General features: G+C 39.5%; 1 protein-coding gene across 5 annotated transcripts in view; it reads right to left on the minus strand.

Moving 5' to 3' along the window:
• Window positions 1–2740: 2740 nt before the first annotated feature.
• The window catches only part of LOC124776856 (zinc finger protein ZFP2-like), a 112424-nt gene continuing 96825 nt past the window's right edge, over window positions 2741–18339 (minus strand). The window contains exon 5 of one of the 5 annotated variants that reach the window (XM_047252031.1): window positions 2741–3482. In XM_047252031.1, coding sequence (XP_047107987.1) covers window positions 2951–3482 — 532 coding nt within the window. In that variant the 3' untranslated portion in view covers window positions 2741–2950. The remainder of the gene's footprint in view (window positions 3483–18339) is intronic. The other 4 variants (XM_047252027.1, XM_047252029.1, XM_047252026.1 and 1 more) reach the window with 4 other exon arrangements.

Below are 18339 nucleotides of genomic sequence, written 5' to 3' on the forward strand. Positions count from 1 at the left end.
CTCTACGCTGGGTGATGGCAGCTATCCACATGCAAATACAGGTCGGTGTGCATTTTCTTCCTGTATACCCCATGTCCCAGGGTGCCATCCGCTCTTCTTTTGACCATGACATCCAGAAATGGTAATCTTCCTTCTGCTTTGGTTTTCATAGTGAATTTGATGTTCGGATGTATGGAGTTCATGTGTGTTAGGAAGTCTAGGAGCTTGTCCCATCCATGGGGCCAGATCACAAATGTGTGATCCACATAACGTAGAAATCAAGTAGTTTTCCATTTGAATGATGCCAAAGCTTCCTCCTTGAAGTACTCCATATAGAAATTCACGACCACAGGTGGGAGTGGGCTCCCCGTTTCAACTCCTTCTGTTTGTTCATAGTATTCTCCATTAAAGAGAAAATGCGTGGAGGTCAGACCATGCTTGAAAAGGTCAGTCATCTTCTCATCAAATTTCTGTGCAATAAGCTCAACTGACTCTCGAACAGGCACCCTGGTGAATAATGAAACAACGTCAAAACTCACCAGGATATCTCAGTCTTTCTGCCCGCCCTCAGGAGCTCAGTTTGTCAGCACACCTGAGGATGGCAACATGTTTGATCACTGAAATATTATGCCCGTTGGACACTGTAGACTGGCAGTACACCTGTGGACTGTTCAAGCAAGAAATACACCAGGAGAAACTGAAGAATCACGTCAATTCAAATTCTGTCTCCCAATTTTGCAGAATTACTTTACATATGTAAACAGGTACATGACACTGTTTTTAACATAATCACCAAGTCTCTGTAAACAATGGTCAGAACATTCTGCCCATCATTCAGTTTCTTGATGATAGAAATCCACTGCTTGGTCATGGAACCACAGTTCAAACATTCTCATCATTGAAAAATCTCTTTCCCCCAGAATTTTTTCCCTTGATTGCCTGAACATTGCCCTCTGTTATCAATGTTAATGACCTTTCTCTCCAATCAGCATCATCCACATCTGTGCACCCTTGGTCAAATTGTTGGCACTATTTTATTAGAGTTGGAGGCAACATTAAATTTAGTTTACACATCACCAAAATTTCGCTATGAATCTGTGTGCAACTGAGATGTTTTGCCCACAAAAATCTTACTGTCCTAAGTACTCCAACTTTGGAGTATGTTAACGTTAGCCAGACCATTTTGCTCACACACTGTGATGTACCTGTTGTCTGCACTGCAGTGGATCTGTGTCTGCAGGACACCCAGAAAATGTACTCTCTTGTAACAATGTGTGATTCTTGTTGCACATTGGTCTTAGTGAGGAATGATATGTGTCACTTACTTTCTTAAAGTCCCTAAGTACTGTATTGTTCTATTAATGTTCCTAGTTGCCCTTGCAGCACTACGATTTAGTACTAACTTGTAAAAAAAAATGATCATTTCCCTCCAGTTCATGTTTTGTGTAAATTGGTGTATGCCATGCTTATAATAAACTACCAACTTGCTCAGCTGAAGGTAAATATACTCATTTCTTTCCAGTACCTTACAGCATCTGGCATTGTTTGGAAAAGTGGACTTGCACCATCACAAAATCCATCATTTCATGGACAATTTATGCATTGAATACAGGCAGTGTCATGACACAACACTTTCTTTGCCTGGTATTCAACTAATTAAGTCAAGCTAGCTACATTTATCACTTAAAATGCTTGAAGATTTCATTTTGCTGAACTAGAAAGAATATCTTAAATAATTCTCTATAATTTCTCTATGAATGTCAATGGCAGTCTGAAAATAACTTATATATATATATATATATATATATATATATATATATATATATATATATATATATATATATATATATATATATATATATATATATATATATATATATTTCCTTTTTCTGCTTTCATTCCAGCTATGCTGCAATACACAGAAGCACTTTCTGTGTTGTGGAAAATGCTTAACACAAATGCTGACTTTAATGCAGTTTAGTCACCAACAGGTTTCAGTCCAGGACAGTGTTCACAGTAACCAAATATGCTGTTATAGAAACAACAGTACATATCATATATTTTTCAAAATTTAAGATACATAATGAATGTCAAGCACAACAATTATGAACACAAAAACTGTGTGAAATGCAGGCACTAATCACTACAAATGGATACTTCAAACCGGTTCAGGATAGTCAAGAACAGAATTCTGAATCAGTTTTAAGTCTTCAGTTGTAATGATTAGTGCCTGCATTTCACACAGTTATTGTGTTCAGAACTGTTCTGTTTGACTTTCATTATGTAACTTGGATTTCAAAAAATCTATTATGTGCAATGTTGTTTTTATAATTCATATTTGACTGCCACGAACAGGGTCCTGAACTGAAACTGGTCAGTAAATAAATTGCATTAATCAGCATTTGTGCTACGCATTTCCTACACTATATACATGCTGATATCCACCCGGGCAAGATGTTTTCCTGCACTGCTGCTGGGAAAAGTATGAGAGATTTATGTGTGGCTCCAACTAGAGGAACTAACAGAAATAATAAAAGCTAGTACTCATTGCAGTCTATGTTAACCCAAAAAGACACATGACTGTTTCATTCCTCATTTTCCATTGATCACTTTAGGCACTGTTTCCTAGCTTGAAATAATATTCCTTGTTCTACTATATGGAAACACACATCACAAAAAACACTGATTTAAACAGACTGACTGTTTATTCAGTAACAGATACAGAAAATCCAGAAACAAACAAAAAATTAACAAAAAATAATTTAAAGTAAAGAAAAGTGCCAACAGATCTTATTAAGAATTTTAATCCATTAATTTATTTTTCTTTTTACAATGGGACTGAGGCAACCACTCACTTTTTACAAGGAAATCTTGGCCCTCACAATAACACATTTCATCTATACCATTAAGAAAAATCTCATTACAATTATCACAACATTAATAAAAACATATGGGAAAAAATTGGTGGTTCTTAAAGCTGCTTAGTATCCCTTGGACAGCACTTGTGTCTACTGAGACTGTATGTGGTAGTAAAACTCTCACAGCACACAGGACATAAGAAAGGTTGTTCCCCAGTATGTGTGCGCATGTGTTTCATAAGACCACAGGAACGAGCAAATGTCCACTCACACAGACGGCACTTGAATGGTCGCTGCCCTGCATGTGTTTTCTTATGTGCTGTAAGATCAGAAGGTTTTGAGCAAGCCCAGCCACAAATGTCACACTCCAAAGGGAGTTTTATGATAGTTTCTGTCAGATGCACTTGTGAAGATATTGCTAATTGGTTGTCAAGTGCCAGTATCCTGTTATGGTCTGAAGTATTATCATCTTTTTCTTGTTCACTCACTTCATGTGTTGTTTGATGTCTCCCATGAATAAACTCTGTCTCACAATCATCACATCTGCAGTACTGTTCACAAATGTGTGTGCAAACACGTGAAGACAGCTTCCCACAATGTGGACACAGTGCTTGTTGGTCATCATTGTTGGAGCATATATGTTTCCTGTAACAATCAAAAATTTGGAAGAGGAATATCATATCGCAGAAATAAAATGGCAAAAAGACAGTTCTAACTGGTATTGGTAACTATATTTTACTTAACCACTCCATTAATTTTTCAGTATTTCTCTTAGCACATCACAATTACACAGAATTAGTATTGTTACTTTGCAAGCACAGCTTTGTTGCTTGCTTTGACTATCAAGACTTTTATCACAAAGATATCATAATTCTCAGTTAATTCACAGGAAATAACTTACATTATGAATGCAGGGCAGATTTTTCTGTGAACTGTGAGAAATTATCTGTGCTTTTTGTGTTCAAATAATGCATATCTGAGATAGAATCAGAAAACCACATTAGTATTTCACTAAATGAAGCTGTATATTGACTGACCACAATGCCAGATCTTAGGTGCATTTCCGATAATCCAACCTAATTGCATTTTTATCTTAAACTGTGCCTTTAACAGTCCTTATAGGAAAACTTTAAAAAGTTACATAGCCTTCCATTGTCACTAATGTTTCCATTTATGATTTCAAAAACCTACTAGCAGAGGTTCTCCCACCAGGGATGTGGGAATAGCACTACTGCAGATTCACAGTATATCTAAAAGGACTTCACTGACATTATATCACCTTCATTCATTTTTTCATCTTTGGTCTATTCTTTTCATTTCAGTGCATTTAATTTTAAGTGACACTGAATTGTTAATCATGAGTTGGACTTTTGCCTTTTTAGGTTGATGTGTGTTCTTTGTTGATGCAATGTTTCAGCGGTGAACAAATTTTGCTATTAATTTTGAACACTTTTCATTAATACAAGATATGAAGTACCTATGTAATTCAATTTGCAGTTAAAGTGCACTTATGGCATTAGTGACTCTTCTGCTGTGTGCTGCTGCTGGCAATTTGTTTCTTTTGGTCATAGCCAATCAGATGATAGTATAGAGTAGCCAATGAGAACTGCTGAATCTAATGACTTTAGTTTGGTGGAAAATATGAATAGTTGACTTTTGTTTATGACACAGATAGTACAAGATTGATGATTATTACTCTGTGTATTATGTATTGCAAAGCTCGTTACTGGTTTTTGTATGTATTACTTGAATTGTGTGTTCCTTGGAATATGACAGTATATCTTGAAATATTGTTTTGCATTCCTGTGTTATAGTTTGGTTTGAGCTGGCAAAGCCAACAAATGTGACTAGAGGAGAAAAAAAAACACTGTGATAACAGACAGATCTTTAACGTGACCAACAGTGTAGGTTAGGTTGAAACATAATGGTTTGATTGTGAGCTGTCAAAGACTACAAATGTGATTGGAAAAGTGGCTGTGGTGACGTACTGATCTGTAGTGTATTGTACGTACTGATCATTTTGAAAACTCAGTTGGGTATTTTAGGAATATCCCAATTTCCAAGGTTGTGGTTACACAGAAACAACTTCTATTTTACAGAATATTGTTCTGTTTGACATTCTGCACAGTATATTCCACTATGCCACCACAGAACTTCATACACTATACATTATGACTATGTTCATCAAAAGCTATTTTCATATTGGTTGTGGCTAATTATTCATTGTCTTCACTCCCTATCATTCACCACACAAAGAGTTACCAACTGCAGCACGCAATACAAAAGCCGTAAGTGCACTTTTACTTCAGTTCTATCTTTGATAGAGTACACAGTGTCAGAACTTAGTTGCCCTGTCTCAACAACCAGTGACCACTGAAGATGTATGGTGGCCAGCCTGCTGTTGGGTCACCCGGAAGGTACATGTGGAATATTGCAGCTATCAACAGTTGCACCCCCTGTAAGTACACTCAGTGGTGACAGAGTAAATGTTGCAGTGAATCTTGAAACTCAAGAGGTAGAATCTAGCACAACCAGGAAAAGACCAGGTGGGTGGAAACAAAACAATAAAGAAACAGGGAACAGATTGGTGGTAAAATAGGAAATGACAAATAAGGACTTACTAAGTGTAATAGTAAGGCCTGTGTTGGAAAAGACTTGATGGCATGGAAACAAAACAATAAAGGTCCAGGTCAAAGATGGGTGGTAGAATTGGAAATGACAAATAAGAACACAGTGTAATGCTAAGGCTGTTGTTGTATAATGTACACAAGAGCTTAATAGTGGATATCTGCATACTGAATCACAATACAGTTATGTAAAGCAGCATAAAAATGTACATACATTGTCTAAATAGAAGAATCAGACATGAATATCTGATATGCCCACAGATGAAACTTGGAAAATAATTTCATCAAAATATGCCACGAACTCGCAAATTCATTATCTATAGCACTATATAAACACAAATTGTTGTTTAATGTCATTACCAAAAGTCTCAAAATGTTCTCAACCAATTTACTTCAGAGTTTTACATAATACTCTAACAAATGTTAGGACAGACATAGGCTACTATTTTGTAAATACATGTGGTATATAAATATACAATATATTATATAAAGGTGAAAAATCAGTACCAAAAATTTTGAAAAATGCTTGACCAGTTTACTTCAAATAATTACATGATGCTCTGATAAACATTCAGATGGACATATGCTATATACTTCTTAATATATATGGTCTATAAATATATATCCATACTACTATATAAAGACAAGCACTTGCGTTATGTTGTTACCAACAATCTTGAAAAGTTCTTGACCGAAATCATAGGTGTTTTCCTGATGATATATAGGTGTTATCAATTGGGAACGACAAACACTGATGATATATATATAGGTGTTGTCAATTGGGAACAACAAACACTGGTGTATTCTCTGATGTCATTTCAGTATTAGATTGTTCAACAGCCTAGATGGTTTCCTGTTACCACATGTGAGTTCAATGTTATTGATTTAATTATTCTTTCATTTGGGTCTACATATAGCCCCTGTTGGGCCTTCTTCACATTATTTTTATAACATTTTTATTTTAAGCACTTCTGTCACACTCTGAACATAAATTATCAGTGACAACTGGCTTTATGAAGTCTGACATCCATTGCTGGTTGCATCAGTAATGCTCCTCAGAACATGCATTAAGCCATATAGGTAATGTGGGACATTAAACATTTTAAGTAATTTTGTGATAGTGGCTCATGCCTTTTGTTATTAATTCATGGGCCATGGTTTTAATTTTTAGTGTTAAGGATTCTGAACTTTGTAAGTCAGTAGTATGGTTCTTATAAAATTTCTACATAAATATTTTGTTATGCAGAAATACACCTGAGAATGTATGTGCATCACAAAAACTGGTTGTACCAGTCTCTGAGCAATTACAATGAAACAGCTAACACAGCAAATTGAATTCTCAATGAATTTTACCAGCACTTCAGGACCTCAGTATATTTTAAGTTTTTAGTTTTCCTTTCGGTATGCAAAATAATGATAGTTGTGGGTGTCCTTGTTATAAGACTGTTTCCTAATCTAAGAGAAAAAATTCTGATAATCAGTTAACTCTTTAACTGCTCTGGACATGTTCATGTGCGTGCCTTTGTACCTGTCCCTGTGTGTTCTAAAAGTGTTTATGCATGCCACCAGTCCCTCTACCTGGTCCCCTGAATGTGTATACTATCTGGTCCTCTGAATGTGTCTAAGCATAGACACACAGGGACAGCTACAAAGGCACATGTGTTAACACATCCAGAACAGTTAAAGGGTTAAAATGTTTAAAATTCACCTCAATAGAAAAACATTATTTATCATGGCAGTATAAGATGGAATTTAAGATGATGCATATGTAGAAATACAACTTGCATTAAATATAAGCACATTGTGTTAATTTTAATTACTGAACCCAGTAGTTCATGAATAATTTCTAAACTATGTGTCATATCCAATTATGAAAACTACCACACAAAATTCAGCACAAAATGTATATTTTGTTGGTTTTTATTTATGGGAGAGTACATTGATGTGATGGATAAAATTTACAAGTAATGTTTCCCTGGTAATCACTACAGATAAATGATCTTGTAAATATTAACTCCACTGATAGTACATCATGTGTCTATTGGTGCAATTAGAATTAAGATTAGGTCAATATTAAGAAAGATCCTGTGTATGCTGTACAGCAAAAAGAACAATGACTGATGCTGACCTAAGTGCAGGTTGCTATTTTGTATCTGGATCACTCCTGTACAAATGGTCAGTTCAAAAGGTTGCAAGCAGTTGTGAGATTTAGTGAATGAATAGACTACTTGTCACAATTTGGAAAAGATAGAAATCCAGGCTAGGCCATTACTGGGACTGATTTTTTGAGATGTGATGAACTTTGAAACATTTTTGCAGTGGGATATGCACTCTCAACAGTTAAGTGCAATAGCATCTTTACAATATTTCATTTAATATTATACACAATTGTGACACTGTTATTACTGGAGCTCTCAAGGAATTTTAGCTTGCATCACATGCCACCACCTTACAGACATTTGGACTTTATGTCAATTAATAATTTTAAGGAAAACTTAGCTCACCTGTGTAGGAGAGATCTCCTTTAACTAGCTCACATCTTGTTAACTGCAATTGAACAATTTATTTGACAATGCAATGACTATGTGGTCACCTCTTGACAACAGGCAAAATATGTATCAAAAATGCAATCACAGTTTTCACCCAGCCAATTAATATAGCCGCGACATCAACACATATCGAGTAAAAGTAACATGCTGGGTATTTTTACATAATGGACCATCACTGAGTGCTTAAATGCTTTAATTCACAAGTTGCCACCAAACAGTGCATTTGTGTGATGTTTAAAGCTTTCCCGGCATACTGATTGTTCCATAAAAACACAGGAGAACTGCCAGATATCAGTAATGTCCTGCCATGATATTTCGGCACAGAGTCTTCTGGCCATCTTCAGGTGAGTGCCACTGTAGTAGTACTGGTGAGTATGCACTGAGCTCCGCTATTTAAAGCCATACTGAGGTGACACATGCGCTGCTCAGCGTGCACATTCATAATGGCTCTGTGCGCTGCGCCTCGCACCCTCCACGGTGAAAGCCTGTCGTATCGGTATCAGGTCGATTTCCATCTTCATGCAGATAACTACATCGACTATGAAGTTTCTATATAACAGGATTCCAAGCATAGTTTAGCTGATAACCGCTATCTTGATTGATGAGAGTCTCATTGTCAGACAATCTTATTTCCACAGATTCATTGATAATCAAGCTCCAAAAGTTTGATGTATGGGCCAAAATTTTTGGGTCGTTGTAATTCATGGAATGGTCTGTGGAAATACAGTGTTCAACGATTGCGGACTTGGTGGGTTGGAGAAGGTGAGTATGCCGTTGGTGTTCCACAATGCGTTCCTGCACAATTCGTGTTGTTTGCCCTATATATGGTTTGCCACATTCACACAGAATTTTGTAAACACCTGATATACGCAGGCCCAGGCCATCTTTAATGGGTCCCACCAGTGATAAAATTTTGGAAGGAGGGCGAAAGATGACTCTCACTTGATACTTTCTCAATATTCTGCCTATCTGTGAAGAAGTATTCCCAATAAATGGTAGATAAACAGTCGACCTGAAGGCCTCTTCCTCTTCCTTGTTCCATTGTTTGTAGGTCATCACCACTCTGTTCACTTGCCTAGGTGAAAAGCCATTCTTCAAAAATACTTTTTGCATGTGTTCCAGTTCCGCTTGAAGACTGTTGGCGTCAGAGATAGTATGGGCACGGTGGATCAAGGTTTTGAGAATGCCCATTGTTTGTGCTGGATGGTGGCAACTAGTAGCTTGTAGATACAGGTCTGTTGAGTGGGCTTTCTGTACACTGAGTGACCAAGTGTGCCATCACTCTTCCATCGCACCAAGATGTCTAAAACTGGCAGACAATCATCTTTCTCTATCTCCATGGTAAACTTTATGTTGCCATGTATGGAGTTCATGTGACGTAAAAATTCTTGGAAATGGTCCAGACCATGAGGCCACACTATAAAAGTGTCGTCAACGTACCGCCAAAATACTGTTGGTTTAAAGGTGGCAGAGTCGAGTGCTCTCTCCTCAAAATCCTCCATAAAAAGATTGGCCACCAGGGGAGACAGAGGACTCCCCATGGCGACTCCGTCAGATTGTTCGTAAAATTTGTTGTTAAAAATAAAACATGTAGAGGAGAGAGTGTGCTCAAACAACGCTGTAATGTCTGCACCAAACATATTGCCAGTGAGGTGTAGTGAGTCCACCAGAGGCACCTTGGTTAAAAGTGAAACCACATCAAGACTGACCAATAAGTCATTACTTTGCAGTTTTAGTGACTGAAGTCGACTGATAAAACCACCAGAATTTTTTATGTGATGTGCACACTTGCCTATCATTGGTTTGAGCAAAGATGCCAAGAATTTTGCTAGGTCATAGGTGGCTGCTCCAGTGTTACTCACAATTGGACATAATGGCACATATTCCTTGTGGATCTTAGGCAGTCCATATAGCCTACGTGGAACTGAACTGTTTGCTTTCAGTCTCTTGATGACCTCCTTCGGTAGAGAACTATTTGATAAAAGTTCTGCTGTTTTTCGCACCACTCGGCTCATGGGATCCTTATCAATTTTGCGATACGTTGAATCACATAATAAAACATTGATCTTATTAATATAGTCATCCCGTGGTATGAGGACAATAGCATTTCCTTTGTCAGATTTTAAGACTATTGTATCCACATCTGCTCATAAGTTATGGAGGGCTATCATCTCCATTGGCGAGATGTTACTCTTCATTGGTGCACCCTTGGTCAATACACGGCAAGACTCTCGACGAACTTCCTCTGCTTCATCTGTATCAAGACAGTGTACAGCTTCTTCAATGGCACTGATGAAATCCACTAGCAGTGGTGAAACAGGTGTGGGAGCAAAGACCCACAAGGAAAATGTGCCATTACGTCCAATTGTGAGTAACACTGGAGCAGCCACCTATGACCTAGCAAAATTCTTGGCATCTTTGCTCAAACCAATGATAGGCAAGTGTGCACATCACATAAAAAATTCTGGTGATTTTATCAGTCGACTTCAGTCACTAAAACTGCAAAGTAACGACTTATTGGTCAGTCTTGATGTGGTTTCACTTTTCACCAAGGTGCCTCTGGTGGACTCACTACACCTCATTGGCAATATGTTTGGTGCAGACATTACAGCGTTGTTTGAGCACACTCTCTTCTCTACATATTTTATATTTAACAACAAATTTTATGAACAATCTGATGGAGTCTCCATGGGGAGTCCTTTGTCTCCCCTAGTGGCCAATCTTTTTATGGAGGATTCTGAGAAGAGAGCACTCGACTCTGCCACTTTTAAACCAACAGTATTTTGGCGGTACGTTGATGACACTTTTATAGTGTGGCCTCATGGTCTGGACCGTTTCCAAGAATTTTTACATCACATGAACTCCATACATGACAACATAAAGTTTACCATGGAGATAGAGAAAGATGATTGTCTGCCAGTTTTAGACATCTTGGTGCGACGGAAGAGTGATGGCACACTTGGTCACTCAGTGTACAGAAAGCCCACTCATACAGACCTGTATCTACACGCTACTAGTTGCCACCATCCAGCACAAACAATGGGCATTCTCAAAACCTTGATCCACCATGCCCATACTATCTCTGATGCCAACAGTCTTCAAGCGGAACTGGAACACATGCAAAAAGTATTTTTGAAGAATGGCTTTTCACCTAGGCAAGTGAACAGAGTGATGAAGACCTACAAACAACGGAACAAGGAAGAGGAAGAGGCCTTCAGGTCGACTGTTTATCTACCATTTATTGGGAATATTTCTTCACAGGTAGGCAGAATATTGAGAAAGTATCAAGTGAGAGTCATCTTTCGCCCTCCTTCCAAAATTTCATCACTGGTGGGACCTATTAAAGATGACCTGGGCCTGTGTAAATCAGGTGTTTACAAAATTCCGTGTGAATGCGTCAAATCATATATAGGGCAAACAACACGAACTGTGCAGGAATGCATTGTGGAACACCAACGGCATACTCGCCTTCTCCAACCCACCAAGTCCACAATCACCGAACATTATATTTCCACAGACCATTCCATGAATTACGACCCAAAAATTTTGGCCCATACATCAAACTTTTGGAGCTTGATTATCAATGAATCTGTGGAAATAAGACTGTCTGACAATGAGACTCTCATCAATCGAGATAGCGGTTATCAGCTAAACTCTGCTTGGAATCCTGTTATAGAGAAACTTTGTAGTCGATGTAGTTATCTGCATAAAGATGGAAATCAACCTGATACCGATACGACAGGCTTTCACCATGGAGGGTGCGAGGCGCAGCGCACGGAGCCATTGTGAACGTGCACGCTGAGCAATGTCACCTCAGTATGGCTTTAAATAGCGGAGCTCAGTGCGTACTCACCAGTACTACTACAGTGGCACTCACCTGAAGATGGCCAGAAGACTCTGTGCCGAAATATCGTTGCAGGACGTTACTGATATCCGGCAGTTCTCCCGTGTTTTTATGGAACAGTGGATTTGTCCTTTGTATTATGCACTGTTTGCTTAGCTTCATGGTGCCTTACTTAACAACAATCTGTACGAAGTGATAGATAATGTCATACTTGAATGTCTTAGAATTAGATAGTATGAGTAGCTGGAGAATTCATAAAATTTCATTTGTTGGTTTGCTGACAGTATACAAAAATTACACTGAAATGCCAAAGAAACTAGTATAGGCAAGCGTATTCAGATACAGTGATATGCAAACAGGCCAAATATGGTGCTGTGGTTGGCAACACCTAAATGAGACAACAAGCGTCTGGCACTCTTGTTAGATTAGTTACTGTTGCTACAATGGCAAGTTATCAAGATTTAAGTGAGTTTGAACATGATGTTATAGTCATGCATGAGCGATGGACACAGCATCTCTGAGATACCAATGAAGTAGGGATTTTCTCATGTGACTATTTCAAGAGTGCATTGTCAGTAACAGGAATCTGGTATACATCGCCACATTGCTGTGGCTGGAATAAGCTCCTGCATGAACAGGACCAATGACAACTGAAAAGAATTGTTCAATGTGACAGAAGTGCAACCCTTCCACAAATTTCTGCAGATTTCAGTGCCGGGCTTTCAACAAGTGTCAGCATGCAAAGCATTTAGTGAAGCATCATCGATATGGGCTTTCAGAACCAAAGGCCCACTTGTGTACCCTTGATGGGATGACACAAAGCTCTACGCCTTGCCTGGGCCCGTCTACACTTGCACTGGCCTGTTGATGACTGTAAACATGTTGCCTGGTCAGATTAGTCTTTTTTTTTTTTCAAATTGTATTGAGTGGATGGACATGTAGGGGTATGGAGACAACCTCATGAATCCATGGACCCTGCATGTCAGCAGGGAATAGCTGAAGCTGGTGGGGGCTCTGTAGTGGTTTGGGGCATGTGCAGTTGGAGTGATACGGGACCCCTGATATGTCTAGATATGACTCAGATGGGTGACACATACGTAAGCATCCTGTTTGATCACCTGCATCCATTCATGTCCATTGTGCATTGCAACAGACTTGGGCAACTCCAGCAAGACAATGTGACACTCCACATGTCCAGAATTGCTACAGATTGGCTCCAGGAACACTCTTCTGAGTTTAAACACTCCCCAGACATGAATATTATTGACCATATCTGGGATGCCTTGCAACATTCTGTTCAGAAGAGATCTCCACATTCTCGTACTCATACGGATTTATGGACAGCCCTGCAGGATTCATGATGTCAATTCCCTCCAGCAGTACTTCAGATATTAGTCCTGTCCATGCCACATCATGATGTGGCACTTCTGTGAGCTTGCAGGGGCCCTACACGATATTAGGCAGGTTTACCAGTTCCTCTGGCTCTTCAGTGTATTACAGCTACAAGATTTTCATAACCACTCCAATCCCTCATAGTAGGTTGACACCTCACATCACACTTCACAAATGTTTCCTCTTTGATGAGAAACAGTGCTGCTGCTGCTGCTGCTGCTGCTGTTAATATTTATGGCACCCTGTGTGAAAGTGAAAATAATGAAATAGCTTTTATAAACTTGTTTGCAAGTACATACAGGTTCCTTTCAGGCTTAAGATTACTCTTTTAGATCATTTTCAGCATTATGACTGTGTGTTCACACACAGAACAACAACATTGTCCATATTCTTCATATGGCTGATGTTGGTGGTAAACTGTGCAATATAGTCCAGGTGATGGGAATCGCCTGGGGCATGTGTCTTTCAATGGATTTCAGACTGAGTCCACTAGCAGTTGGTGGTCCATGTAAATGACTAGTGATCTGCCTTCCATTTCATATATAAACTGGCAAACTGCTTCATAAACTGCTAAAAGGTCACAGTCATGGGTGGACCATGTAGCCTGTGAAGCTGTCTGTTTATCTGAGAAAAATTAAAGTGGCTGCTTTATACCTGTCACTTCCTGCTGGAAAACTGCCTCTGACGTCACATCAAAAGGTTGTAGTTCACACCACATTGGGTCACCAACATTACGTACTACCCCGGGATAAGATCAGAGAGATAGCAGTCCCTTGGTTACATGAAAAAGCACAACAGAAGAGAACATCCATACAGGAGTTAGCCATAGAACTAACTAGGCCTACAGCATGCTCAAATTCCAAATCACTTGTGCAAGACCACAGTCAACAGTCAGCAAGTTTAATATGCCATGGTGTCTGCATGCCTTTGGTATCATAGTAAGAAACAAATATGAGAAAAATTGGTAAAAAGTATCCAGTTAATTGTTTTAAGGAGGTGGTTTCACTTTAGAACCACTGGGACATACAGTTTCCAAGCACCCATCATTTCATGAGACACATTTGAAAGCAATTTCACATTCTTCCTAGATGCAACAGCAAAACTTCCATGAACTCCTAATACCCAAAACAGGTTATAGTCATAAATAACAAGCAAAAATGGGCATAATAAATTTATGTCAAAAGTACATAGTGCTCCACTGGTTTCGTTTTGAAACAACTCATAAAAGCAGTAATACAAACTCAAATTTCCAACAATGTAGGAAAAGATAGACAGCTACTTACCATAAAGATAATATGCCAAGTTGGAGACAGGCACAATTAGGACATCAGCTTTCAGCCACAGCCTTCATTGTAAAAAGAGAAACACACACCATTCATTCACACAAGCAAGCACACGTTATGCACACATGACCACCAACTATGGCAGCTTGGGCCAAAGTGCAACCATCGTGTGGGATGATAGCTACAATCTGGAGGGATCGGAGAATCACCCCCTTGAGACTGCTGCTACTATCCCATGTAGTAGCTGCCTTCTGACCCAAGCTGCTGGTGTTGGTGATCATGTTGCACGAGGTGTGTTTGTTGTGTAAATGAATGGTGTGCGTTTCTCTCTTTACGACAAAGGCTGTAGCTCAAAGCTTATGTGTAAGTGTCTTTTAATTGTGCTTGTCTTTAACTGAGCATGTTTTCTTTATGGTAAGTAGCAATCTATCTTTTCCTATGTTGTTGACATTCCTACCTGGTGTTTCCTTTGTTTGATTTAAACTCAAATTTCCATTACAATAACTTTAGATATACTTACTTTCACTGCCAATGATCATCTGAGTACAATCATTAATTAATAAAATAAATAAATAAATAAAAGCATGTCACAGTCCCCTACAATCACATATCACCTCTCTGGAGGATACCATCTTGCAGGTGTATTGTCTGGGACGCACCTCAATGGATGGACCAGATGAAGAGTGTCTCAAAATGCCCCGTCCCTTCCCTGCCTGCTCCCACAGTCCTCCAGTTCACCAATGCCCAACTCAAGGTGTGATGCATGGCACATGGGAAGATGTGGAAGGTGTGTCATTAATGGAGCCTCAGGGTCATCGGGCAACCATCGTGAGCAATTAATCTAGCACTGCATGAGATTCCATGGCTTTGACCAACTAGAGCCCCAGTTCTCATGGGTCCCAAGAGAACACAGAAAATAAAACAAACATTGAGAAACTTGATGAGCCCTCAAAGACCCAAGCACTGGGGTTGGAAACAGTGAGAGATGTTTCAGCAGTTGTATCAGACAGTAGAACAGTCCAAGAAGTGGAAACTGTTACTGAGAAGCTGGACCAGGTCGAGATCAAATCCTTGTCTTGGACTCAGAGGAGGAAACACTTCAAAGAATAAAAAGAAATTAATGTAAAGAATGCTTTCTAAACGTAAATGGAGGGAACTGAAGGGTCTTGAACCTAATACCTCCCAAAAAAAGGCTATCTCAGAGTGAAGGGGGTAATCAGACTCCTTCTACCTCTAAGACAGGGAACAAGAGAATGGAGGAGACTAATACTTCCACTTCTCAGGATAAATGAATCCAGAAAAAGCCAAGGGAGGAAACAGGGAAACATACCCATAGTACTGAAATCTTAGTTATCATGATGGTGGTAATCCAACAGGGACACCTACTAGGCATTACCTTGCAGCAGGTGGAGCTTGTGCAGATGGCTCTCTTTGAGAAGACTGAGAGGGGGGTGGGAGGAGGGGCAAGTCCACAACCCTAATTCTTTGTCTGCGAAGCAATGGGAACAATGGAGCGACTTAAGGAGGTGGTCCCAAGATATCTCTGTGCAAGGCAGCAAAACTGCCAGTCAAGATAGCAGCTGAGCTCTTCAGGACTGCAAAGTTATCAATTTGGGTATAGGAACTTGTTAGGATACTCCTCCAAAGACTCTGTAAAGAAAATAAGGGCACTGAACCAGTAGGTCTCAATAGAGGATTAGAGGGCAAAAGGTTGTACCGGGTGGCCAAACCTCTGTGGAGAAAGTCAACAAACCTTTTTTTCTGGCAGCTATGCAAGAACAGGAGTGGAAATTGTACTTAGTGTTATCACACATTGCTGTCAGGATAATCAAAGACATCAGAAGCAACCATGGTGGCAAACTGGAGACTGCAGATAAACCTGGAACACAGTAAAGGGGCAACATTTGCCCTGAGTCATCTTCTGGGAAGACAATAGGTGGATGTGGTCCTAATCCAGGCACTCTATCTATACAGGGAGCATCAGTTAACACTTGCACAGCAGATATTGTGGAAATCGAAAGTGCTATTGATGAGCGGTTTTCACAGAATGGACTAGCATATTGTTACTGAGTAAACAGATTGTAATAATACCAAGAAGGTGTATTTTTCGTGCAAATATAGACTTTTTGAATGGAACAATGCCTACTGACAAAAAAAACTAAAAATAGGGTAAACTAGAATTCAGTGGTATCTGTTGAAGGATTTTAGTGTGAGTCATTCACGCGATATTCCATTTTGAAAATCTTCCTCACTAACACTTCTTCGAGCCATTCAACCTGTGTAGTTGCTAGGTACAATGTTACATTTGCTTAGAGTGTGCTTTTGTGTTCCTTAAATGCATTGTGACTTGCTAGTCAGTTAGTGTGTGACAGCCCAAGCAGTAGGTCATGAATGAACAATGGGTTTTACCAATTCAGACAAAGCTGACATGCTTGTGGTATATGGAAAGTGTAGGAAGAATATAGTTCATTCTTGTTTGGTGTATGTGGCAAGATATCCCAATAGATGTCATCATCTTGATAATTATTTATCAACCTCTTCAACCAGTTACATGAAAGTGGTAGTGCAATACCTAAACAACATAACAGAAGGAAACAATTGATGAAGAAGAGGGGGAAACTAATGTTCTTGTTGTTGTTGCAATTGATCCACTCATTAGCTCCCACACAACTGAACAAGGAAGAGGCATGAGTCAGGCAAGTGCCCCGCACAATCTCCATCATCACATCTCCCTCTCTCTCTCTCTCTCTCTCTCTCTCTCTCTCTCTCTCTCTCAAGAGCTGTATGGAAAAGATTATGAGAGTCATGTTAACTTCTGTACATGTGTATTATGACAGGATACTCAGATGTACCATGTATCGTGTTTAGTGATGAAGCCACATTTACCAATCACGGCCAGCAAACTGCCAAAACATGCATTATTGGTCTGTTGACAGTCCCTGTTGGCTTCATCAGGTGAGATGTCAGCATCCATGGAGTGTAAATGTGTGTTGTGGGATAGTGAACCATCAGCTCATGGGCTCATAGACAGAAAACTGAATGGACACAAGTATCACAGCATCCTAACAGACCATCTTCCATGGATGGTAGAAGATGTTCCTTTGCAGACTAGGAGGAACCTGTGGTACCAGTATGATGGCTGTCCAGCACATAGTGCACCAAGTATTACAGCATACATTCACAAACTGTTTCCAAATTGTTGGGTTGGACACAGAGGACCTGTACCTTGGCTGCCCCATTTTCTGGATTTGATGCCTGTAGACTTTTTCTGTGAGGAAAGCTGAAAGACACTGTCTACATGGACATACCAACTATACCCAATGATAAGCAATGACATGTTTATGCAGCCTGCTTGGACATCTCCTTGCTAGCATGTGTGAAGCAAACGAAATAAATCTCGGGTGAACAGCCTGGTATGGGTGTGCATAGGACAGACTATTTCGGCAATCAACCACCTTGCCATCATCAGGTGCGCTAATGTACTGACTGGCGGTGGGCCGGCGCCATGTATATATTGGACAATCCCCCTCCCGCTCCTCCCATGTGTGAAGCAGACCTTCCAAAACACATTGGAAGCATGTATTGCGACTGCTGGTGGCAATTTCGAACACAACCTGTGATGATCAACTGTCTCATTACTGATCAGAATCCATGTAACTATTGTATGCACTTGTTCTTTAGTGCGTGCTTCCACAGGTATCGTGCAAGTGTTGGTGAGGGAACTTTTCAAAATATGGTATCTCATAAATGACTTGCACTAGAATTCTGCAACAAATACCACCGACATTCTAATTTACTCTACTTGTA

Source organism: Schistocerca piceifrons, chromosome 2 (assembly GCF_021461385.2).
Source record: "Schistocerca piceifrons isolate TAMUIC-IGC-003096 chromosome 2, iqSchPice1.1, whole genome shotgun sequence".
Classification (NCBI taxonomy): Eukaryota; Metazoa; Arthropoda; class Insecta; order Orthoptera; family Acrididae; genus Schistocerca; species Schistocerca piceifrons.